This window comes from Thamnophis elegans, chromosome 3, assembly GCF_009769535.1.
Source record: "Thamnophis elegans isolate rThaEle1 chromosome 3, rThaEle1.pri, whole genome shotgun sequence".
Taxonomy (NCBI): Eukaryota; Metazoa; Chordata; class Lepidosauria; order Squamata; family Colubridae; genus Thamnophis; species Thamnophis elegans.
In genome coordinates this window covers 96,836,160-96,860,492 of record NC_045543.1, presented here as the reverse complement: position 1 = coordinate 96,860,492, position 24,333 = coordinate 96,836,160, and the positions used below count along the sequence as shown (strand labels likewise).

At 43.3% G+C, this 24,333-nt stretch overlaps 1 protein-coding gene across 1 annotated transcript in view; it reads left to right on the top strand.

The window, feature by feature from the left end:
• Nucleotides 1–23,002, top strand: part of LVRN (laeverin) — a 55,874-nt gene extending 32,872 nt beyond the window's left edge. Inside the window, exons 14-20 of the mRNA XM_032212738.1 lie at nt 4,495–4,648; nt 5,474–5,568; nt 8,286–8,393; nt 16,097–16,267; nt 18,658–18,798; nt 19,427–19,481; nt 22,613–23,002. Coding sequence (XP_032068629.1) covers nt 4,495–4,648; nt 5,474–5,568; nt 8,286–8,393; nt 16,097–16,267; nt 18,658–18,798; nt 19,427–19,481; nt 22,613–22,717 — 829 coding nt within the window. The 3' untranslated portion in view covers nt 22,718–23,002. The remainder of the gene's footprint in view (nt 1–4,494; nt 4,649–5,473; nt 5,569–8,285; nt 8,394–16,096; nt 16,268–18,657; nt 18,799–19,426; nt 19,482–22,612) is intronic.
• Nucleotides 23,003–24,333: the final 1,331 nt, after the last annotated feature.

Sequence of the window (24,333 nt, the reverse complement as noted above, 5' to 3'; positions counted from 1 at the left end):
GCAGTTCTGCACATGCATACACTGGGAATAGGCTCTAGCTGTTCCTCTGCCTCACAGCTGGCTACCTCCGTAGCAGGGGTGGGTTTCAAAAATTGTTCGAACCTACTCTGTGGGCGTGGCCTCCTTTGTGGGAGTGGCTTGCTGCCCATGTGACCGGATGGGAGTGGCCTGCCACCCAAGTGACCTGGTGGTAGTGGCCAAGACGATGTTATTACTAGATATTACTAATTACTAGATATTATTAACTAATTACTAGATCATTATTAATGCATAGATAACTGTGGGACATTACACACCCACCCACACCCACAAACTATGACAGTGCTAGGAAAACACCAAAAAAAATAAAAATCCCCCCCCCCCCAAAAAAAAGACTGCCAATGAAACCAGTTTTTTTTCCTAAGCCTAAGAACAGGAAAGACAAAGTCACTGGAATAAAAACCATCAAGGCAATGTGGAAAATTATAAAGGACAGGCGCTCACAGAACCATCAACCACCTCAGAATTACCTAAACAAGGAGGGTGAAACACACTGCCTTGCAACAAACCTGGCCTGCCCATAGAAAAGCAGCCACTTTGAGACACATAAACCTGGTCTAAACACTTAAAAGCAACATATTGCATCACAAATAAAACATCTGCAAAAAGGAATAACATTTCTTGTAATAAACATTCTATAAACAATAAATAAATAAAAATTCCCTAAACTAATTAAAAACTACCACGTTCAGAGAACACCAAAGGACCCCACAGTCCTCTCCCTCCTTATCTTTTTCTTTTTTGTCCTAACTTTCTCCTCCTTCCCCCCAACCCCACTCCCTTCTAGCACTGATGATGTTACCAAACTAGGAGTGCTGGAGAGGAGCTCTCACAGGGCGAAGAGCTTCCCGCTACAGGCATAATCTATCTGCAGCCGTAAATGACTGCAAGCAGCAGCTTCAGGCACCTGCTCGCAGCTGACAGTTGCGTTTGGGAGCGGAGGTGGTGGCAGCAGAAGTGGGCACAGACGGGATGTCCCCGCTTGCTGAGTAGAACGAGGCGGCGGGGATGCGTTGTTTCAGGGTGCCCCAAGCGCCGGCTCCTCTGAGTGTAGCCCATTCCCCCTCCCAAGAAGACTGTTTTCTTTTTAAAAATGCCTCTGCAGACGATCTTGAAAACCTGCGAGGCATTCCCCCACCCCATTCCTGATTGCCTGTAGCCTTGGAAGCTTCCGAAACTTCACAGTAAAAGCAATTAAGAACTTCTCTCACTCGTGAGATTTTCTTTATTGTGCAAACGCTTGCTTTAAGACTGCAGGCACCCAGGGAGGGGGGCAGGGGGAATATGCCTATCTGTCCCCTTCCAAAGCAACCTTGCAGGTTTTCAAGATCATCCGGAGAGGCTTTTTAAAAAAGAATATCCTGAAAAGCCACAAGATTTGGAGAGATGGGAAGCTGGTCTTTTTTTGGGGGGGGGATCCCCAGAACTAGGAGCGCAGCACATTCCCCCTCCCAAGAAGACTGTTTTCTTTTTAAAAACGCCTCTGCAGACGATCTTGAAAACCTGCGAGGCATTCCCCCACCCCATTCCTGATTGCCTGTAGCCTTGGAAGCTTCCGAAACTTCACAGTAAAAGCAATTAAGAACTTCTCTCACTCGTGAGATTTTCTTTATTGTGCAAACGCTTGCTTTAAGGCTGCAGGAACCCAGGGAGGGGGGCAGGGGGAAATGCTGCCTATCTGTCCCCTTCCAAAGCAACCTTACAGGTTTTCAAGATCATCCGGGGAGGCGTTTTTTTTAAAAGAAAAACCCTGCAGGCACCCAGCGACAGGGGCTAGGAGCTAGGAACCCGGAAGTTAATTACTTCCGGGTTCACTGACGAACAGGTTCGCAAGAACCGGTGCGAGCCGGGAGGAACCCACCCCTGCTCCGTAGGCACCTGATCACTGCCAGACGGCCTCGGCCCCGTCTGACACAGAGCCCTTGTCTGAGCCTTCCCCACCCTCCAGGACTGGCCCATGCTCCGCCCCAACCTCCTCACTGTGTGACTCTGCTGCCAGCTCTGCTGGCTGCTGGCAGGCCACAACACTTTCCACTTAGGAGATTGCACCTGTGCACAGAAAAGGTGGGCATTCTTTGGAAGCTGAGCAACTCCTATAGAATTTTCTGAAAGCAACACAAATCAAGATGATGTATAGGGCTACTCTACAGCACTTATTCACAAAAAAAACAAAACATTTTTGTACAAATATTATGAATGCATAGGAGAAAGGAAAAAAGAAATCTTTAACAAGGTTGCTGGGAACAAGGAAAGTTTATTACTATCCCTTTACCCACTTTTCTGCTACATAGTACAGTTTTTTCCTCCACTATAAATGGGTAGCAAGAGCCTGTAGTTGAAAATAGGTCACAAGCCTTGGGGAAAGTACAGAACTGCTACAGTTCCTAGGCGGAAGTGGGTTGCTCCCAGTTTGGCCTGGATCGGCCGAACTGTTAGTGGCAGCAGTGGGAGGCTCCGCCCACCCGGCTGGCCACTTCTGCGCGTGCACAGAAGCAGCATGCGCAGGCACGAGTATGCACACCACATGAGCGAATCGGTAGCGTCGGGATTTGAAACCCACCTCTGTTCCTTGGGCAGCAGAAAGAGTAATAAATAGCAATGGGTTAGCCAGTTATCTTCACCTTTACATTGAATGGCCTCTTGCCTGATCACACCCAATGTACATGTTCACAGTACATTCCAGGTTGTTTATTGTAGGAACAGATCCCTCATAATTCAGTCGCTTTACTCTTCAGCCTGTGTGGAGTTGATGTTGTGTAATGCAGTCCTAAGTATTTATACTCAGATGTAAATCTCATTTAGGACTTCCTACTAAAAGTATTTAAGACTGCAGCCTTAGCCATGCACATGTCTCTCCTGCCAATCTTTCTTACTGGCATTTTTGAATCTGCATTCCAAATGTGTACTTTCTATCCTGCCTCTATCCTGTTTCTTGCTCCTGCTCCTTTTCTGCTCCAGCTCTGACCCCAGACCACCTGCCTTCTCTGGCCTCAGCCTGCTTCCTGATCCAAATCAAGTTCTCACCATTCATAAGCTTTTGAACTGTGAGTATATCTTGAATTCTGCTAGTGTTTTCTTCTATATGGCTATTGACTCAGAAGCAAAGTAAAGATGAAGTTAGGAGGTATTTCCAGATGGACAACTCCTGAACTAATAAAATACATTGTGTTCTTTTGCTGTCTTTTCTTCTCTAATGGCTTTTATGTTGAATGTCTCAACTTGGAAAAAGTTATGATAGATAATGATACCTGGAATCTCTAAGCTCTGTGTCATTACGGTTTTGAAGAAAGACAATTTAAACCATTTCAGATGCAATGCATATATGAAGTGGTGCTCTGTATAGCATTCTGATGTTGACTGCAATCAAGTAAAGTGCGAAGGTGCATTGCAGAATTTCTTACTTGATTTTATTTACAAAAGATTATTGTGTCAGTAGTAAGGTTATAAACTACAAGCAGTTGTTTTATTTCTGCAATCCCTATATTTTTCATTTGTGCTTTTGTTTTCCTTATTCCAGTGCTGCTGATTTACCCCCAGGTCTTCATCAAATATTTCTATATATCTTCGTGTTTGCAGATCAATAATCTGATTCATCCCAGAAGTTTTCTAATGTAGCAAGCACTGAAAAAACATGTAGAATGGGACAAAATCAATCCCAAAATTGTCAGACCTGTTAGTTTTACAATTCCTTTCCTTTTAAAATATAGTTCTCTGGTATAGGTTTTGATGCAGTGGTGGGACTCAACATTTTTTTTACTACTGGTTCTGTAGGCGTGGCTGGGTGGGCATGGCATGGCTTAGTGGGCATGGCTTGGTGGGTGTGGCAGGGAAGGTTACTGCAAAATCCCCATTTCCTCCCGATCAACTGGGACTCAGGAGGCAGAGAATAGATGGGGGCAGGGCCAGTCAGAGGTGGTATTTACCGATTGTCCAAACTATTCAAAATTTCCTCTACCGGTTCCCCAGAACTGGTCAGCACCTGCTGAATGCCACCTCTCTTTTGATGGCTTTAAAAGTCATGCCCCAGTAAAATCATTCATTTCAGCTTCTTTCAGTTAACATTGCATGGAAAGTTAGCTTTGTATGTGTTTGTGTGTTTTAAAACCTTTTTTCTCAAATGCCATTTCTTTGGTTGATCATAATATTGTTGAAGCTAATTACAAATGCACTATTTTTCAGGATTTAGAAACTCTCCTAAGCTATGGTAGGACTGGCAAATTACTAAAACTTCAGAAAGTACAAATGCTGATACCTTCTAAAGTGAACTATATATATGTTACTCCTACCAAACACCTTTTTGAAATGTCACTGCTCTTATTTATATATTCTTGCATATATATGTATGGATTCTGTTTTACAAACTTTATAAGGCTTTATAATTCGTCTAAAAGAATATTGAGATTTATTGAAAAGTGTTTGAGAACCACACAGTTAAATATGACTTGTTTTAAATAGGTCGAATCACACTGGATATGAAGCTCCGCTGTATTTAACTAAATACCTTGCAAAAGAAGATGACCCAACAGTGTGGACAATGGCTTTGGATGCACTGGGCATTTTAAACAGGGTTTTTCTTCTGAGAGATCCTGAATTATTTCCAGTTGTAAAGGTAACTGAAATGGATACTGAAATTAACTATATTCATTCTAATTATTCTCAACATACTAAGAGAAGAAAGAAACTAAGTAGCAATCTGTGCTGTTCTGGGGCATTTTGCAAAATGTTACAAACTAATATTCAGATTTTGATAAAAATTATACAATCAGAAACTCTGTGTGTGTTTGTGTGTGTGTGTTCTGTCTCTCTCTCTCTCTCTCTCTCTCTCTCTCTCTCTCTCTCTCTCTCTCTCTGTGCGTCTTTCTTTTTTAAAATGACGCTGTAATTCCTTAGTCAGGGCCACTGAGTGAGCTGAGCATTTACTGGTTGGATTCCCTTCCTGATTCCTATGTGGAGATTGCAGCAAGTATGTTTCTTTGTGCCCTAAGAGAGAAACATCTGCCACTACCTAGGATTGAACTCTCAACCTTCTGAATGGGAGACAAGCATCTTCACCACTAGGCTACTCCCTCAACACAAATATTCTCCTTAATTCAAGTACAGGGAAATGGAGGCACATTTGGAGAATATATTGGAGGTGGCGACCTTTTGAGAACTGTATACAACTAAATTTCATTTTTAATGTATGCCAATTCAAAGTGAAAATTAAGTTTATTCTATTCTATTCTATTAGAATAATTTTTATTTCAGAGGAATAGAATAGGAAAATGTCTATATAATAAGAAATATCAAACCTACAGTTGGGTGATAAGTTTAATAGGACTGATCATAATTCCTCAAAAAATGTATTCTTTCCATATTTTAGGATTTGATTTGCCACTGGTTAAGTGTCTTTTCCCAATTATAAAATAATTATGTCTTCTTATTTTCTTTAAAGCAATATTTATTACCACGAATAAGACCGATATTTCATTACTATGCAAATCTTTTTCGCGAGAGCCCTGAAGCATTGCAGATGAACCCATACATCAAGTAAGGTCTTAAATATGATTAAAATGTCCAAAATCTTGTTGTTAAATACAAAGTAATAATGAGTTTCAGTGATATCAATAAAATTATTTTCCATGTTCAAATAAATATAATTTATATACTACATACTATATATTATCTACACACTGTTCTCTCTCTCTCCCCTCCCTCTCTCCCTCTCTCCCTCCCTTCCCCCTTTCCCTCCCTCCCCTCCCCCACTCTCTCTTTAAGAAAATATCCACATAGGGTTGTCATCAAATTGTCTTCAAAAATGTTTTTATTTCTTGGAAAATGTTGCTTAGATCAGGGATTAGCATTTCTTTTATTTACTTATATTTTAGTGCTTTTAAAATAACAATAGAAAAAGAAAAGGAATAAAACACAAAAATAATTATAATGCGAACATTCTCAAAAAAGAAAAAGTGCAGAAAAATCACTTTTAAAAAAAGAAAGAAAAAAATACAACAGAAAAAAACCTGATGTATAATATGTCATTATAACAGTTACAGTTCTATATATTCTTATCTAATGTAGGCATCAGGGGTGGTTTCCGGCTGGCTTTACTGCCGGTTTGCTCGTGCGAGCACTTTGCACGCTCACTGCGCCCATGTGTCCACCCTGGATGCAAGCTGCGCACACATGCACACTTCAATTAAAATTGTTCTGCGCATGTGCAGAACTTAAAAAACAAGATAGTGGCGTCAATGGTGCCGACCGGGGAACCGGTTTGGGGGTGTGGCAGGCCTGGGTCATTCAGCTAGTAGGAACCCACCTCTGGTAGGCATTATTTAAGTACATGTATATTTATTTCTAAAACATTAGCATAAACTATCGTTTGTGTTTAAACTATTGCACTTGTGTAAATGAGTTCCAGATTTTATTATATAAATAAAGTTATCTCTACATTTATAGGCAATCCACTCAGAGATGGCAAGTGTAATCATGTCTTCAATCCACTGCGTAAATGGGGCCATACATTTATCATTCAAATGTTGCAATATCAGTTTTTTGACCATGTAAGGCACAGAGAATCCATTTACATTATACATTATTGTCCAATTATACATAATATGTACAGTATGTAATTGAAGAGAATATTTCTTCTGAAAAATTTAACTTATGTCAGGGTCATATTTATATAATCCACTACTTTCTCCCCAAATGTAGTAAGTGTAAAACATTGTAAAAACATGTACCATATTTTTTTTCGGACTATAAGATGCACTGGAGTATAAGACGCACCAAGGTTTTGAAGAGGCAAATTTAAATAAAAAAGTTTTTGCACTCTGCAAACCTCCCCAAAATGACCTATTTTCCGCTAAAACAGGCCCATTTCCCCCCCCAAAGGGGCATGAATAGCTCTTAGGAGGCTTGTAGAGTGCTTCGGGGGGGGGGGGGGGGCGGAATGAGCAAAAAAATGGCCCATTTTTTGCTCATTTCTGCCCTCCCCAGCCCCCAGGAGCTCTCTGAAAGTCTCCTACAAGCTATGCACAGCCATTTTGGTGAAGGCGACAGGGTTTTGGGTGGCAAAAAATGCTGTATTCAATGTATAAGATGCACCCTGATTTTCAGGCTCTTTTTTGAGGGAAAAGGTGTGTCTTATATTCCAAAAAATACGGTATTTTTAAAAAGCATTGTTCATATAACATTTCCAACAAACCTGTCTATCCAAGTGTAATGGGGTTAATAGTTTTTTGATGGACAGAGGGTCTGACACATTTTTTTTTTTAAAAAATCAGAATTGTACACATTGGTAGAATCTGTAATTTATAGTTCCCCACTTTCCAGGTTTTTGGTGTATGTTTTTTTTTCTTTTTAATTTTGCAGGGTTAGCGGTATTCTTGTTTTTCTTTTTAACCAAACATATCCTTGTGTCAAAATGGCAGGAAATTATATTTGCCAGTAATGGTTGGAGAGAGGTTCAGGGAGAGAGCAAAGAACATTTAGGTTTCGGGCCACCCACTGTTTATATCTTACAGCTGTGTGTATATGTGTGTTGACTGTGTGTAATAGTATATTGCAATGTTGTAGGGGCGCGGTGGGTCAGTGGCTAAGACGCTGAGTTTGTCATTTAGAAAGGTTGGCAGTTTAGTGGTTCGACTCCCTAGCGCCACATAACGGAGTGAGCTCCTGTTACTTCTCCTAGTTTCTGCCAACCTAGCAGTTTGAAAGCATGTAAAAAATGCAAGTAGAAAAATGCAAGTTCCCTTTGGTGGGAAGGTAACAGCATTCCATGCACCTCAGGCGTTTAGTCATGCCGGCCATGTGACCACGGAGACGTCTTCGGACAGAAAAGTAAATGAAGAAAGAAAGTGAAATGTTTTATTTATTTTGTATTGCTTTGAAAATGACAAAAAAGAAAAGAAAAACAAAACACAAAGATAATTATGATAAAACATTTCTTTACTTTTTTCAAAAAGCACTTTCTCTGTATTTTTCCTTTCCTTGACACTGTCTTTATTTTTGTCTATTTTAATAAAAAGTTAATGAAGGAGGAGAAAAACCTATAAAATTCATCTTCATGATGAAAGGCAAAAATATTAACTCATCAATTTTCCAAGTTATTTATTTGATCAAGACCAGAGGAGATGGACTACACAATATGACCTTGCAAAGAAGTTCCGGTGCTAGAAATATGCATTAAATAGTATTGATTTTTGATGTAATGCATTCAATTTAATATATTTCTCTTTGTTTCTCACTTTTATTTTTCTTTGGAGACATGATATAGAGGGAATTCTTAGAACAGCATGCTGGTTTGGACTTCGCGACTGTTTAGACCTAGCTTCTGAATTCTTCAACAAGTGGATGAACAATTCCAAACATGAGTGAATACAATTTATATCCTTATTTTTATTATAAAATGTGCTCTTTTTCCACAAAACAAGTTCTAAAGCTGTGCAAATACCAGACAATTATTGTAAAATTAAGCACAAAATGTTCAGAGTAGGAAAAAAACAACAACAAAGCATTGGGACAGAACAGAAGTAATAAATCCTAAATGAAATCCTAATTAAACCATTGGATAGAAGCCGAAAAACAACACTGCATGCTTTAGGGAGTCTATCATTTACACCACACAGGGACAGAAAATGCAACTTATAATGCATATCCGTGCAAATTTATTTTGTGCCAGAAGGGTCTAATTGCGTATGGTAGAGACGACTACTGTAGGAATAACTGAAAATATGTATTTGTGAAAAAGACCATTGGCTTACCTGAAGGGTCCTTCTCTGTGCACCGCGGGAGAGTCCAAGTATGGGTTATTACAGTCTGCTTGCCCTGGACTGAGAAGTTTTTTCCCTGGCCACGCCCCCTTGCGTGGCCACGTCCTCCAGAAAAAATAGAATAGTCAAGGATCAAGTCCGTGAGGATGTCACAGGAAGATCAAGATCAAGTCCGTGAGGATGTCAAGTCATCAGATGATGCCACCACCAATCCTGGGACAACTGGGCAGGTTGGACTCTCCCGCGGTGCACAGAGAAGGACCCTTCAGGTTAGCCAATGGTCTTTCTCCTGTGCACCGCTTGGAGAGTCCAAGTATGGGACATACCCAAGTTACTGTCCATCGGGGTGGGCAGAACGATTGTCCCGGGGCTCATTCACATGAACAACTACCTGGAGCACTCTTCTGCCGAAGGCCGCCTCAGCAGAGACAAAGGCATCAAGCTTGTAGTGTCTGACAAAAGGAGAAGGTGAAGACCACGCTGCCACCCGACAGATCTCCTCAATCGAAGCCTGTGAGGTGGTGGCGCTCCTTGTCGAGTGGGCAGTGATGTTACGAGGAACCGCCCGAGCCTGACTTTCGTAGGCGGAGGCAATGCAAGCCCTCAGCCATCTTCCCACAGTGGCGTTTTTTTGCCCAGGGAACCAGGCTAGAAAGATATGAACAATGCCTCGGACTGTCGACATTCTGAGGTTCGGTGAAGGTAAGCCTTCAGGGCTCGCCGAACGTCCAGTGTGTGCCACGAGCGCTCATGCGCATGAGAAGGATGCGAGCAGAAGCTTGGTAAGATGACTTCCTGCGCTGTATGAAAACGGGTGTTAACCTTCGGAATGAAGGACGGATCGAGCCGCAGAACGACCCTGTCGGGATGAACAATGCAAAGGTCCTGATGCACCGACAGGGCCGCCAGCTCGGAGATACGGCGAGCGGAGGTGATGGCTATCAGGAAGGCCGTCTTCAGCGTGAGATGGCGAAGGGAAATGGAACGTAGTGGCTTGAAAGGTGGAGTGGTGAGGTGGGATATCAATGGATGGTGGGCGGGTGTAGATTTGAGGCGCCCTTCAGGAAAACGTGCACTCCAGGAACCTTGCTGAGAGGGAGGGAAGGGTCTCCAGTAGTTAGTAGCCAGTAGTGGCTGTTGTGTTTCCCTCCCAAAAATCTGGTTAGTGTTTCATCACTCAGGCTGGGGGGTGAAATTTTACGCCCCTCAGACAGGGCTCGCAACTTGGGAGTCCTCCTGGACCCATAGCTGACTTTAGAACATAATTTGTCGGCTGTGACCAGGGGGGCATTTGCCCAGGTTTGCCTGGTGCACCAGTTGCATCCCTACCTGAACCGGGAGGCACTCGCAACAGTCACTCACGCCCTCGTGACCTCAAGACTGGACTACTGCAATGCACTCTACATAGGGCAGCCCTTGAAGAGCATTCGGAGACTTCAACTTGTCCAGAATGCAGCTGCGTGAGCAATTGTGGGTGTACCTCGATACACCCACGTTACACCTATCCTCCGCGAGCTGCACTGGCTTCCAATCGGTCTCCAGATACGCTTCAAGGTGCTTGTTATTACTTATAAAGCCCTTCATGGTATTGGACCTGGGTACTTGAGAGACCGCCTGCTGCCAATTACCTCCCAAAGACCCATTAGATCGCACAGGGTCGGCATCCTCTGGGTTCCATCCACCAGCCAATGCCATCTGGCTACGACCCGGGGGAGGGCCTTCTCTGTGGCAGCTCCGGCCCTTTGGAACGAACTCCCCGCGGAGATTTGGACCCTCACCTCTCTCCCGGCTTTCCGAAAAGCCGTTAAAACCTGGCTATGTCGGCAGGCCTGGGGTTGATGAGCTCCCTTCCCCTCTCGACAGGTGTGGTTGTTGGTCATTTTAAATGTCTGTCTTGTATTTGTATGTGCCCCTTCCCATTTGAGTTGTTCACCGCCCTGAGTCCCTTTAGAGAACAGGGCGGGATATAAATAAAATAAAACTTCAAACTTCAAACTTCAAACTTAAAGCGGCCACCTGGTGACACAAGGTATTGGGGGACAACCCCTTCTCAAGGCCCCCTTGCAAGAAGTCCAAGACGTGGCCCACGGGTGCAGTGACAGGATCCAACAGCCGTTCCTCACACCACCTGGCAAAGGAGGCCCACGTGGCATCGTAAATTCTCGTCGTGGAAGGGCGACGAGCAGCTTGCATGGTACGTACCACTTCCTCCGAGAAACCCTCGCTCCTACACAGGTCCTCTTCAAATGCCAATGCAGCCACTGCAACCACCAGGGGTCCGGATGGACAAACTGCCTCCTAGCGAAGAGAGACCTGACTCGGAGGGATCCGCCATGGAGGGGACACCGACAGGCTGACCAGGTCGGCGAACCACGATCTCCGGGGGCCAATGAGGAAGCCACGAGGATCTCCTCCGCCATGATCTGGCGATGAATTGCGGCAGAGAGGAAGCGGAGGAAAAGCGTAGAGAGCAGACCCCGTGGCCACGGGCACCGCAAAGCGTCCGTACCTTCTGCTCCCGGGGGTCTGGAATAGGGAGAGGAACCTCTTCAGTTGTGCGGTTCCTCCCTGGTGGCGAACAGGTCCATCAGAGGTAGGCCGAATTTGAAGGTCGGCGGCGGAGAAGGGTCGGGTTGAGTTGCACTCAGCGGGGTTGATGGTAGTCCTGCTGAGCCAGTCTGCACGGGTGTTGTCTACCGCCCGAGATGTGGTCTGAGCGGATTGGACTCCAGATGACGCTCTGCCCAGCGCCCGAGGGCTTCTGCTTCCCGCCATCAGGCGCTTGGATCTGGTGCCCCACCCTGGCGGTTGATGTGCACCTAGGTGGCCACTTTGTCCGTCATCAGAAGGATGTGCCGTCGACAAACCGTCAGAATGGAAGTGACGGAGGGCCAACCTCGCCGCCTCTCAGCTCCAGGAGGTTGATACTGCAGCGGGATTCTGACGCGGACCACTTTCCTTGACCACGAGGTGGCCCAGGTGCGCTCCCCAGCCGGAGGAGACTGGCGTCGGTGGTGACGACCACCCTGTTGGGCTCCTTGAGAGGTGACCCTTGAGTATCGCTGGCGACGTCCACCATAGGAGAACCTCTTCACAGACGGAGGACCGGTGATCAGCATGCTTGAGTTGCTCCTGTTGGCCCCTCTGGGTGGGCAGAAGTAGCCACTGCAGGGCCCTTGAGTGCAGCCTGGCCAGGAACAATCGACAGGCACGAGATCATCTTCCTCAGTAACTGCGACAGAGGATCACCTGAGTCTGCCTTACACGGATCACCTTGTGTGTCAAGGAACGGAGAGCCTCTACCCTGTCTGGGGATAGGAAAACCCTGCAAGAGGATGAAATCTATCACCGCCCCCAGGTGGTTGATTCTGGTGGAAGGGGGAAAGGTGGCTCTTCTCCAGGTTTAGAGAACCCGTGGTTCCTGAGGGTCCTCATGGTGATGCGCAGATCCTGCACGGCCTTCGTGAAGGTTCTGGGGGCCGATGACAGGCCGAATGGGGAGGGCCCGAGTATTGGAAGTGTCGGCCGACATAAAAAAAAACCGCAGAAACCTCATGTGCTGCGGGACGGATGGGGATATGGAGATACGCCTCCTTTAGATCTATAGACGTCAGGAAGTCCCCCTGGCGGACCCCCCGCCAGGATGGATTGGAGGGACTGCTCTTGAACTTCTGGCAGGCAATGAACCAATTGAGGTTCTTGAGTTCCAAGATGGCCCGCCACCCCCCCGAGCTCTTGGGCACCAGAAAGAGGATGGAGCAGTAAACCCCTCCCTTCCTGCCCGGGGGCAACTGTTTCGATAGCGTTTATCTCAGGAGATGAAGGACCTCCAGGTCCATCTGCTCCTTTTTTACGGGGCCAGAGGGAGTTGGGCACCTGATGAAGTTCCTGGGGGGAGGGGAAAGAAACTCAGTGAGAGGCCCTCCCTGATGGTCTGAAGTACTGCCAAGCATCCTCCGCTGTTGTGCCCAATGGGAGGCAAACAGCTGGAGTCGGCCCCCTATGGGAGATGACATCGGGGAGTCACTTGGACTTGCGAACAAGGCCTATTGGAGGCCCCACACGGTTGAACTTGCGGAACCCGTATTGCTGCCCCCCCCCTGTCGCAAAAGGAGGATCTCTCCTGTGGCCCTTCTCCCCTGACTGGCCCAAGGACCTGTTGGAAGGGTTGAAGGCGGTAGAAGTGGAGGGCTCTGAGGCATGAAAGGACTGCCTCCTATGATAGCGGAAGGGCTTGCGGTCCTGCTTCTTGGAAGTTGAGGGCAAAACTTTCCTCTTGTCCTTAGACTCCTATGAGGAAGGGGTCCAACACCTCCCCAAATAACTTGGCACCCTTGAAGGGAGGCACAGCTAACTTCCACTAGTTTTTTGATCCGCCGGCCAGTGCGGAGCCAAATAAGGCGACGGGATGTAACGTTCGAGCTAGGGCCCTGGACGCAACTTGGTAGCATTAAGTGAGGCGTCCGCAGCATACTGGCGGCCGAATAGTCTTAGACCACGTCCTGGTGAAGACGGCGTTTTCAACCGGAAGCTTACGTTGGAGTTCCCTCAGCCAGATCACGACAGCCCGATTAAAAAAGGAGGAGGAGGAGGCCGCTCGAATGGCCCAGGCTGCCGCAAGATGTGTCTTGTGGCAGGCCTTCTCCGCCTTTTTGTCCTCTGCTTTGAGACCCTCTAAGAGGTCTGCGGGGAAGGGTGTGTTAAGGTCAGAGCCGTGATAGGAGGATCCACCTCTGGCAGGATCAGGAGGTTCTCCAGGGCAGGCTCCATCATATAAATTGTTATCCACCCTACTGGGGGAGGAAAAAGGTGATGGCTGATCCCATTAATGGCTGTATAAGGTCAAGGAAGAGTTCGGGAATTGGTACCAACTGCTGGTGAGAGGGAGGGAGCTTGAACATGGCTGCATTGGGATTCACCGGGCGGCCCCTGCAGGGGCAGGGACTGGAGTGGGTTTAAACCCCCTCTCCGGTAGCCACTTTCACCTTTTGTAGGACCGATTAAAAAGGCTAGGGCTGAAAAGCCCCGAAAATGACGGGGCGTCAGAAGTGAGATCCTCATCATCAGACAATTGAAAAAGATCCTGGCCAGGGTCCTCAAGAGCAGAGGTCTCACTGACCAAGAAGACTCAAGTGAAGGTTGGCGCACACGCTTTGGCGGTGGCGGACCAGCCTGGGCGAGCTGAGGGGGATCTGAGGACAGAAGCTCACACTTCCACATGGCAGCCTTGACAGCCTTAGCATGGCCCTGTCCATCACCCTTTGCATGCTAGGGGAAAGCTCGGCAATCAAAGTCAGAATCCGAATCCATATCCAGATCAGCAGGATCCCCCTTGGAGAGAAGGGAGCTTGCAGGGGGAATAGATCCGAAGGTCCCACAGGGTCCTGTCTCTGGTCATAGGACCAGGAGGGGGTAGGTGAAGATGGAGCCAAGGATTTGCCAGGAGATAGTTCCTGCGATCCAACCTCCTCGGCCAACAAGGCTGCGGGATCCTCCCTGGAAGGGAGCGGGGCTGAGGATCCCCCAGGGTAGAGGAGAGGGGAACATCCCTCTCCGCCAGGCGCCTGGCCCTCTCAAACTGCTTGTCAAGGGCCCTCTGGCGCCTTTCAGCGTCCCTAGCCTCGGCCACAGAGGGGGTCGTAGGGTGTTTACCCTGGCTGACCACCCGAAACCTGCCTGAACCTTCCTTCACAGCGGGGGTGTGACCCTCGCTTGAAACCTGCGGGGTACCCTGTCTACCAGGGAAGGAACCTGAATTAGAGGGATCCATGGTGAAGGAGCCCACAAGGCAGATCAGGCAATAGGCAGGATAACAGACAACTCTGACTGGCAACTCTGCAAATGAAAGACAGACAGAAACTGTAAGTTGAGGTACTTATGTCCAAAAAAACAACAATAAATATGAATTCATGGAGACAGAGATAGAGTGCCAGAGACAGAGTAGATAGGGAGGAAGCCAAGGACTCTGCTGTATAACAGCTAGCCTTATCGGGAAAACCAGAGAGATACCCAGAGCCTGCGAAACAAAAAATTGAGGGGATTCAGACATGCCAATCATGCAGGCCCTGGGCCTCTCCATGCCAGGGTGCAGGCCGCAGGCAGACACTGGCGCTAGCGCCGCTTAATGATCAAGAAGGATGGCAGAGAGGCAGTTGAGGGATGGTAGAAGCCCCTGCTGCGCCCCCTGTTCACCCAGCGGCTGCCCGATGCGACGGAGCTGAAGCGGTGGGCCTGGGTTTGAAAGGGCACGAAAGGCCTATTGCCCAAAATGGCCACCGCAACAGCATGGAGGGAAGGGAGAGCGAGCGTGGAGCCAAGGTGGCAAAAACCATCAGCTTCGCTCGTCTCCACGGCAGGCAGAACCTCCCCTGGGGCCAGAAACAAAAAAACTGCGTAAAAACAAGAAAAAATGGCAAGTGCAGTCTTGCTGCGCTTCCTAAGAGCCTTGCCGATCGCTGGGCCTTCAAAGGCAAGCGGCGGGCCTCCGAAGCCGGCTGCAAACACGCAGCCTGGAGAGCCCTCCCCCACTCACCCGTCTGCCTCCCAGCCTCTGAGAGGCTTAAATGCAGCAATTCAGGCTGCTCTGAGACGAGGAAGAAGAAAGGAAGAAAGGCAAAGTAGTTTAAATGGGGAAAAGACCAGAATTGGAGAGTCCAAGCCAAGGGAAAAAAAAACAACCCAAAGCTGGAGCTCACAGAATTCAATCTGATCGGGCTGGACTGAGAATTTCTTCTGGAGGACGTGGCCATGCAAGGGGGCGTGGCCAGGGAAAAGACTTCTCAGTCCAGGGCAAGCAGACTGTAATAACCCATACTTGGACTCTCCAAGCAGTGCACAGGAGAATACAATACAAATACAATTTATCTCCTTATTTTTATTATAAAATGTGCTCTTTTTCCACAAAACAAGTTCTAAAGCCGTGCAAATACCAGACAATTATTGTAAAATTAAGCACAAAATGTTCAGAGTAGAAAAAAAACCCAAAGCATTGGGACAGAATAGAAGTAATAAATCCTAAATATAATCCTAATTAAACCATTGGATAGAAGCCGAAAAACAACACTGCATGCTTTAGGGAGTCTATCATTTACACCACACAGGGACAGAAAATGCAACTTATAATGCATATCCGTGCAAATTTATTTTGTGCCAGAATGGTCTAATTGCGTATGGTAGAGACGACTACTGTAGGAATAACTGAAAATATGTATTTGTGAAAACATGCTCTCTGTTTAGGACCTTGTTGATCACAATGATCAATTTCATCTTTTTATATTAATGGGTTGTTTTATTTATAATTGCAGGGCTCCTGTTTGTTTTAGCTCAACTATTTGTTGCTATGGTGTTTCATTGGGGAATGAGGAAGAATGGGAATTTTTATGGAACATTTTTCAAAAGAATGAGACTGAAGATGAGTACAAAACCAATATATTATTTGCCTTGAGTTGCACTCGCATTCCATGGTTACTTCAAAGGTGATTTAATTAATTCTTGTACTGACTGAAAAAATAATTAATGATTTCAGAAGCCAAAGGCAATAACAACGTTACATAGTTCATTCACTTCTTGCTAGATATGGACTTAGTGATTCCTTAAGTTTTGATCGTATAATTATCTATTCTTTTTTTAAAAAAAATAGTTGTAAACATGAATGTCTGCTTAATAGTTGAATGGTGTCTATGCTAACATTTCTTTCTTTTGATAAAACATAAAACCACAAAAAATGCTGCACGTTAAAGCTGCAGTTCAATTTTTCAAATTCCTTTGTTTATTTCTTTGATAGTAACATCACTTTTCTGAATAAAGTTACTTTATGCATACCTGGAAATTCTCACTTTGGCACATTCTTCAAGAATTTATTTTTAAAATCATGTCTCCAAGATAAATGTAACAAAAATGAACAAATTCATGTAACAAATGTCACCATTGGTCTTATCTGCATCCTCCTGTGCATGTCTTTGATTGTCCTTACAGAAAACTTCATCTTATTGTTTGACTGAAAATAGAAATCTGACTATAGCAGTATTTTTCAACCTTGGGAGCTTTAAGGATGCTGACTGGAGGATTCTGGGAATTGAAGTCCATACATCTTAAAATTGCCAAGGTTGAGAAACACTAGAGCAGTGATGGCGAACCTTTTAAAGACCGAGTGCCCAAACACCAACCCAAAAACCACTTATTTATCACAGAGTGCCAACACAGCAATTTAGCCTGAATAATGAGGTTTTACTACCTAAAATAATGATAAACAATGCAGAGTTCAGCTAATTGTTCTAAGAAAAATGTGATAAATGCACTTTTATGCCCCTTCAATTTTTTTTCTGTTTTTGAAATATTCTATTTAGCAACAATAAAAAAGAAAAACTTTTGTAATATAATTTCTTTTTCCCTCCCCTTCTCTTCCCCTCTCTCTTCCCCTCCCTCCCACTCTCCCTCTGTTTCTCTTTCTCTCTCTCTCCCTCCCTCTCTTTCTTTCTGTTTTTCCCTCTCTACCTCCTTCTCCCTCTCTCTGCCTCTCTCTGTTTCTTTCTCTCTTTCCCCCCTCCCTCTCTTTATATCTCTCTGTCTTCTATCTATATCTATCTATCTATCTATCTATCTATCTATCTATCTATCTATCTATCTATCTATCTATCTATCCATGCTCTCCTGTCCAGCTTCATGTGTCATGTGAATCCAACCACTTGGGCTGTGGAGGGGAGTGGAGGCTGGCAAGTAAAGCCAATCATTAGACACAACTTCAACCTGGATCCTGTTGGGAATATGCCACCTTCCTTCTCTCTCTCTCCCCCATGGCGGGGGCCCAGGCAGCCAGAGTGCAGTTTCCTCCCTGAAAACAACCGGCAAGTAAACAAGCAAACATGGCACTCTGGCTGGGAGATGGTGGCGTGGAACCCCATCTCTTGCCAGCAAGAGCTAAGCAAGCAGGGTGCGCACCTTCCCCGTCGCTGCTGCAGCTCTGGCGCTGGCTGGAAGGGATGCGCAAGCCGAATATTTGGAGCCATGCATGGCAGAGTTTGCAAGGAGGCTTGGTGGGGCTGCTTAGTGGGGTCACCCTGGCCCATTTGGTTTGCTGCAGCACAAAGTGGGAACGCAGAAAGCATTGCAGGTGGGAACACAAAAGGCAAAGGAAATCCAAAAGACTCCTTTGGGGCAACTTTTTCTGCGTTTGAAACATGTTTAGCAACAATAAAAAAGAAAAAAACCTTTTGGAATATCATTTCTCTTTCCCTCCCTCTCTCTTTTCCCTCCCTCCCTCTCTCTGTGCCTCCCTCTCTTTCTTTCTCTTTCCCCTCACAGGGGATGGGAAGGAACCCCTGAACTGGTGCTGGGTGGTGGGAATGAGATCTGAAGACCAAGGAGCCCAGGAGCAGCGCGCCCACGCTCAGTCAGCTCTGCAGGACAAGAAATTGCTTTTTTTGCCGAGCTGAGCCGATGCAGGGTCTCATTGTGGCTCCACATCGTAATGGGCTTCAGGAGGAGGATGGGATCCTGTTTCCCCCATTGTGAAGCGTGCGAGTGAAAAAGGTCACTCAATCAATTCCAACTTCATGAGATCTTTTTCTTTCACATGAAGTTGGAATTGATTGAGTGAAACGCGATTGCAGTTGGGCTGGGGTAATTGCGCACATGCCCATAGAGAGAGATCGACATGCCATGTCTGGCACTCATGCCATAGGTTCGCCATCATGGCACTAGATTATAAACTGTAATTCCTATAACAATGGTAATTTGGTAGATCCCCCCTTACACACACATTCTTTCCGTTATTTTTAACTAATCCCTATTATAATTGTATGTTTAGTAGCGTTTAGAAATGAATTTTCTTCTTACAAATGTTTATTGTGATTAAATCTCTGTGCAGATACCTACATTCTATCCACAACTATAAGACGAATGAACCATTTGTTGTACTCAGAGCAATTCACTATGTGGTCAACAGTGAGATTGGATTTTGGACAGCGTGGACATTTATGTCAGAAAATTGGTCAGATCTGTCCTTTGGGTAATGACAATCAAGTTTCATGTCTTGGGGGAGAACATTTGTCCTGAAATATTTTATTTCATTATGCATGATCAACAGAAATAGACATCAACATTTAGGAACAAAAATCCTGTTTGTTTGTCTATTTATTTATTTATGAAAATCTAAAGAGCTACATTATAGGCAGCAACACTGTGGTATGAATCCAGAAAAATTATTCTATACTTCCATTCATACTGGGACTGTAAACTCATAGAAAGCTGGGAAGTAATTTTTATTAATCTCTTTTCTATGCAACCTGAATCAATTCTAAACTGAGTGCATTATTCTTTTCTTCTCCTATTAGCATTCCATGAGCTGAAATCTAGATGTGCTTAGGCGCACTAGATTTATTCAAAGCTACATGGGCTGAGAAAGAATCGGATCAAGTGCAGTGTGAACTTTCCTTACAGATGTTTATTTATTTTAAAAAACTTATATAGCTGCCCATCTTAAGTACATAGCCCTAAATCAACCTGTTTTGACACTTCAGTTTTATTCTTTCAAAGTAAGTTTGAGTAAAAATTGAAAGGTGAAAATATTACAGCATAAACTTTTTTTTTCAAAATATACTTTTCCTTTATAAAAGTAACAATGCTCTTGGTTACAGGCTCACAATGGAGGGTCTCATGACCACTATCACTACTGACATTCAAATCCAAATGGTAAGTGGAATAAGAAAATGTAGTGTAACTAAAAGTATTTGCCCTGAAATGGAAGAGTCCAATTATTTTTATACCAAATGCTGCACTTAGCATTTGAATGGCATGCTGGGGCCGTATTGCTCTAAGAATTGGAAACCCCTGCCCTAAAATACAAGCCAGCTTAGTTTAGTGGTTAAGCTGTTGGTGTAGAAACCAGGAGATAGTGAATTGTAGATATCCCTTAGACATGAAAGCCAATTGGGTGACTTTGGATCACACACTATCTCTCAGTCCAAGCCACCTTACAGGGGTTGTTATTGTGGGGAAAATAGGAAGGACTATTACTGTATGTTTGCTGCAGTGGTGGGATTCAAATAAATTAACAACCAGTTCTCTGCCCTAATGACCAGCTGAGTAGGTGTGGCTCAGTAGTCATGTAGACTGGGTGGGCATGGCCAACTCAACATCACTCACGTTGATGGGTGCTTCACTTTAGCTGTTACAATGTCATAAGGGTTAACCAGAGAGGCAGTTTCTATAAAGATTAGGCTAGGAGCAACACCAGAATGTTTCCCTCCTGCCTTCCTTATAGGATTAGCCCTGTAAAGTGGAAAAACACAAAAGGAGATTTCTTTCAACAACCGGTTCTCCGAATTGCTTAGAAAGTTACCAACCGGTTCTCCTGAATAGGTGCAAACTGGCTGAATCCCACCACTGGTTTGCTGACATAAAATAAAAGTAGGATAAAGATCTAATGATCAATAAATAAACCACACTAATAACAACTTAGAGATTGAAGTGTTGTTAGAAGTCAACTACGCAACACTATACTCAGGGCAGGATTTGCATTTGAAATAAAAATAGAATAACAGAGATGGAAGGGAACTTGGAGGTCTTCTAGTCCAACCCCCTCCTTAGGTAGGAAACCCTATACCACTTCAGACAAATGGTTATCCAATCTCCTCTTAAAATCTTCCAGTGTTGGAGCATTTACAACTTCTGTAGGCAAGTTGTTCCACTGATTAATTATTCTAACTGTCAGGGAATTTCTCCTTAGTTCTAGGCTGCTTCTCTCCTTGATTAGTTTCCATCCATCGCTTCTTGTCTTGCCCTCAGGTGCTCTGGAGAATAGCTTCACCCCCCATTCTTTGTGGCAGTGCCTGAGATATTGGAACACTGCTGTCATGACACCCATAGTCCCTCTTTTAATCAAACTAGACATACCCAATTCAAACAACTGTTCTTTATATGTTTTAGCATCCAATCCCGTAATCTTCATTGATCTTTTCTGCACTCTTTCTAGAGTCTCTATATCTTTTTTACTTTGTGGCTACCAAAACTGGATGCAGTATTCCAAGTGTGGCCTTACTAAGGCATTATAAAGTGGTATTAGCACTTCACGTGATCTTGATTCTATCCCTCTGTTTATGCAGCCTAGAACTGTGTTGGCTTTTTTGGCAGCTGCAGTACACTGCTGGCTTATATTTAAATGGTTGTCCATAGGACTTCAAGATTCCTCTCACAGTTACTATTGTTACTGTATAGCTGGCTACCATGCTTCAGTTGGAAGATCTCCACTGAAAATAAACATACAACTTTGTAAGGCAAGTTATTTCAATGGCTGACTCTTAATGTCAATAAATTTCCATCTGTGATCTTAAATAAATCTACTTTCCTGTAGCTTTAGCCCATTGGTTGTGGTCCTGATATCTGGGCTAACATATAAGTCAGTTATCTTCCCTGTATCTGAAGTCAATCTTTATCTGCCCCAGCTTCTTGCAGTTGTGTTAATTGGTCATCATTGTTTCCAGCCCCCTTATTATCTTGGGAGTGCTCCTCTGAACTTGTTCTAATTTGCTAGTATTCTTCACACTGCAATGTCCACAACAGGACTCAATATTTCATATGGGAATTAACCAGGACAGAATAAAATGGGTCAATTACTTTCTGAAATCTGGTTCTACTCCCAATTCTTAAATAGCAATAAGAAACTTATCGTATGTTAAGCTTCCACTCTACTGCTATACTGACAGTTTATGTATATCAGCTTTTCATCCTGCCTTTATTTTTTATAAATAATTCAAGATGGCAAATATACATAATACTCTTTTCCCCACAATCACAATCCTCTGAGGTGGTTTGGGTTGAGAGAGAATGACCTGTCCTAAGGTCATTCAGATGGTTTTTCATGCCTAAGGAAGGGTGATAGTTACTAGCCTGGTGCCTTAACCACTAGCCCAACACCTGGTGTATAAATCTGGGATGCCTGAACTTGCACCTAATATTTAAAGGAGTTACTTTCTGTGGTCAACTTTTATTTTATAAGAGAATCCCATTTGAGTTTCTCTCTAACTTACTATGTGGAGTCCCATTCCTTATACTTTGTGTGGCATTTAGAAAGAATTTTGGGCTGCTGGAGAAGGAGAAGATGGAAAGCAAGCTTGTTAGATTTTTTTTCCCAGTGAAAAGTTTTATCTCCACTTTTGTTCCAAAATTACTAAGAACAGAGGTTAAGCCATTTCCATTATATTTTTATTTCATTTGTATAATCACTTGTCTCACAAGAAATGGCTTTGAGTGGGATGATGATGATGATGATGATGATGATGATGATGATGATGATGATGATGATGATGATATCATCCATTCAGTCACGTCTGATTTTTGGTGATCTTATGGGCCAGGTCTCTCCACATCTTCCAATCTTTCACTACTTCTTTGAGTGTTTCCAGCCAAAGCATAGAAAAAGAATACAATAATCAAATAAAAACTATTATGTAAAACAATGATTATAAAATATAAAATTTTTATATTATTATATTAATACATAATGTATATTATACATTATTAAAAATTTCAGGATATTAAAAAATATTCAAACCAGAGGCATGGTGAGAATGAATAGTGTACCTATCTTAAGATGTTGTCGGTTTCCTGGGAACCAAGCTTGATGATATAACCAGGTCTGCAAGGGCTTTTGGAACATTGATAAGGATGGCAGTAACTTGACTTTCCATTTATCTGTACACAATTCCTTCTATATTGTAAAGGATTATGTGTATCTGATATACATTATATTATGTTAAATTTTGTCAAAATACACTGTTGAGATGAACACTTGCCCTTATTAATCTTAGTCTGCTTTATTTTAGGTACAAGTATTTCTTAATAACACCCTTGGACCTGAAGAAAAGATAGAGGCTACAGAAACAATGATGAAAGAAAAATATGAAAATGAAAAAATAAAAAAATCTTAACTAGAATGGTCATGTGGTTAAAGGAAATATGGACAATTAATAGCTGAGCCATTTCTTTTTTTAAAAAAGATATCTTCATAAAATTTCCCGGATTAAAAAGATGTTACTTTGGTTATTCATACAATTGTTTTTCTGTGCAATCAATAAGCCACCATTCAGGGCAAACCAAACTACTTGTATTAAATACATTGTTTTCTCCTAGGACCAATATCTACAAAAACATTTGCATATTTTGTGAAATTCTTCCTCTGTAAGAATGCATTTCCAGATGCTATGTAAAAGGAACTTCAAGATAGATATATATATATATAATAATATATATACTGTCCTTGAACAAAGGACACTTTTATTTTTTGAATGAACTGGAAGCTAGAAGACTTTTTGTTCTCTAATGTACCTTAGGAAATGGGACTTGAACATTTTCAGAACTATAGTTTTTTATTTTTAAATGAAAATGATGACAATAAAATATAAGAATTTCATTATAAGAATGTATCAGCTGAAAATGTCTTTTACTGTAGTGAGCTATAAAAGGTATATGTTTTATATTAATAATATTTATATATATATATTATAAATACTATATAATATTTTTTTTCAAATAAACATTGTAAACATTGTTTTTGCAAATTTTCTGAAAGTTTAGTTTTGGAGCTTAACCTTTGTTGAATTTAGTAAAAGAGTCAAAGAACAAAGAAAGGGCTCTAATGAAGGTAAAATAAGATGTTTAAATAAAGACAGTTATACTACAGTGCATAAGCCACATCATTTTCTTTCTCAAATTCTCTTGTTACTGTTCTAGTGGGACTAAGAGCAGGACACCCTCCATATTCACAGGGAAAAACTAAATGGAATGGATAAACATGGAAACAGAGTGGCCTGAAAGAGTCTGGCTGCGTCTGTTAATATGAACAGTTCACATTTATATTTGCTGGTGTGGCCTTAAATCGTCTTGCTGTACTGCTCACCTAATCCAGGGAAAGTATCACAAGCTGGAGATCAGAAAAGATCAGTTGATTTTGCTACTCATTCAAGAGATATCAGTCAGAAATAATATCAGTCAACATCAGTAGAGCATTGGAATGTATTCATGTTGTCCAGAGGAAATTTACTTTGTGCCTAATTTTGAGTTTTCAGGTCATAAATATATGGATGGTATTTGTACCAACTTCTTTTTAAACATTGCCATTTTAGATGTCTGTTTGGTTTCCCTTTTAAATGGCCAATTTATATTAATGGCAAGTATAGATTAAATGAATTTGAAATGTTTTAAAACTATGTTTTTTTTAAAAAAAGTAATGATTATGGTGCTATGTGGGTCCAGGCTTTTAAGAAGGGACTGGACAACCATTAGCAAAAATGGTTATAGGGTCTCCTGCTTGAACAAGAGGTTGGACTAGAAGACCTCCAAAGTCTCTTCCAACTCTGTTGTTCTGTTATATGTTTAGGACTCCTTCTTCCTTAGCAAATGTACTTTCAGAAATCCTTTACAGCTGAGGCAGGAACATTTTGTCCTTAAAATCCCCAGGAAAGCCAGACTATGTGTGCCAAGAAAAACTGTGTGAGTTTAACTGTCTTCATCCAAATCTCTCGCAGGGTGTAGACAGAAATACAAT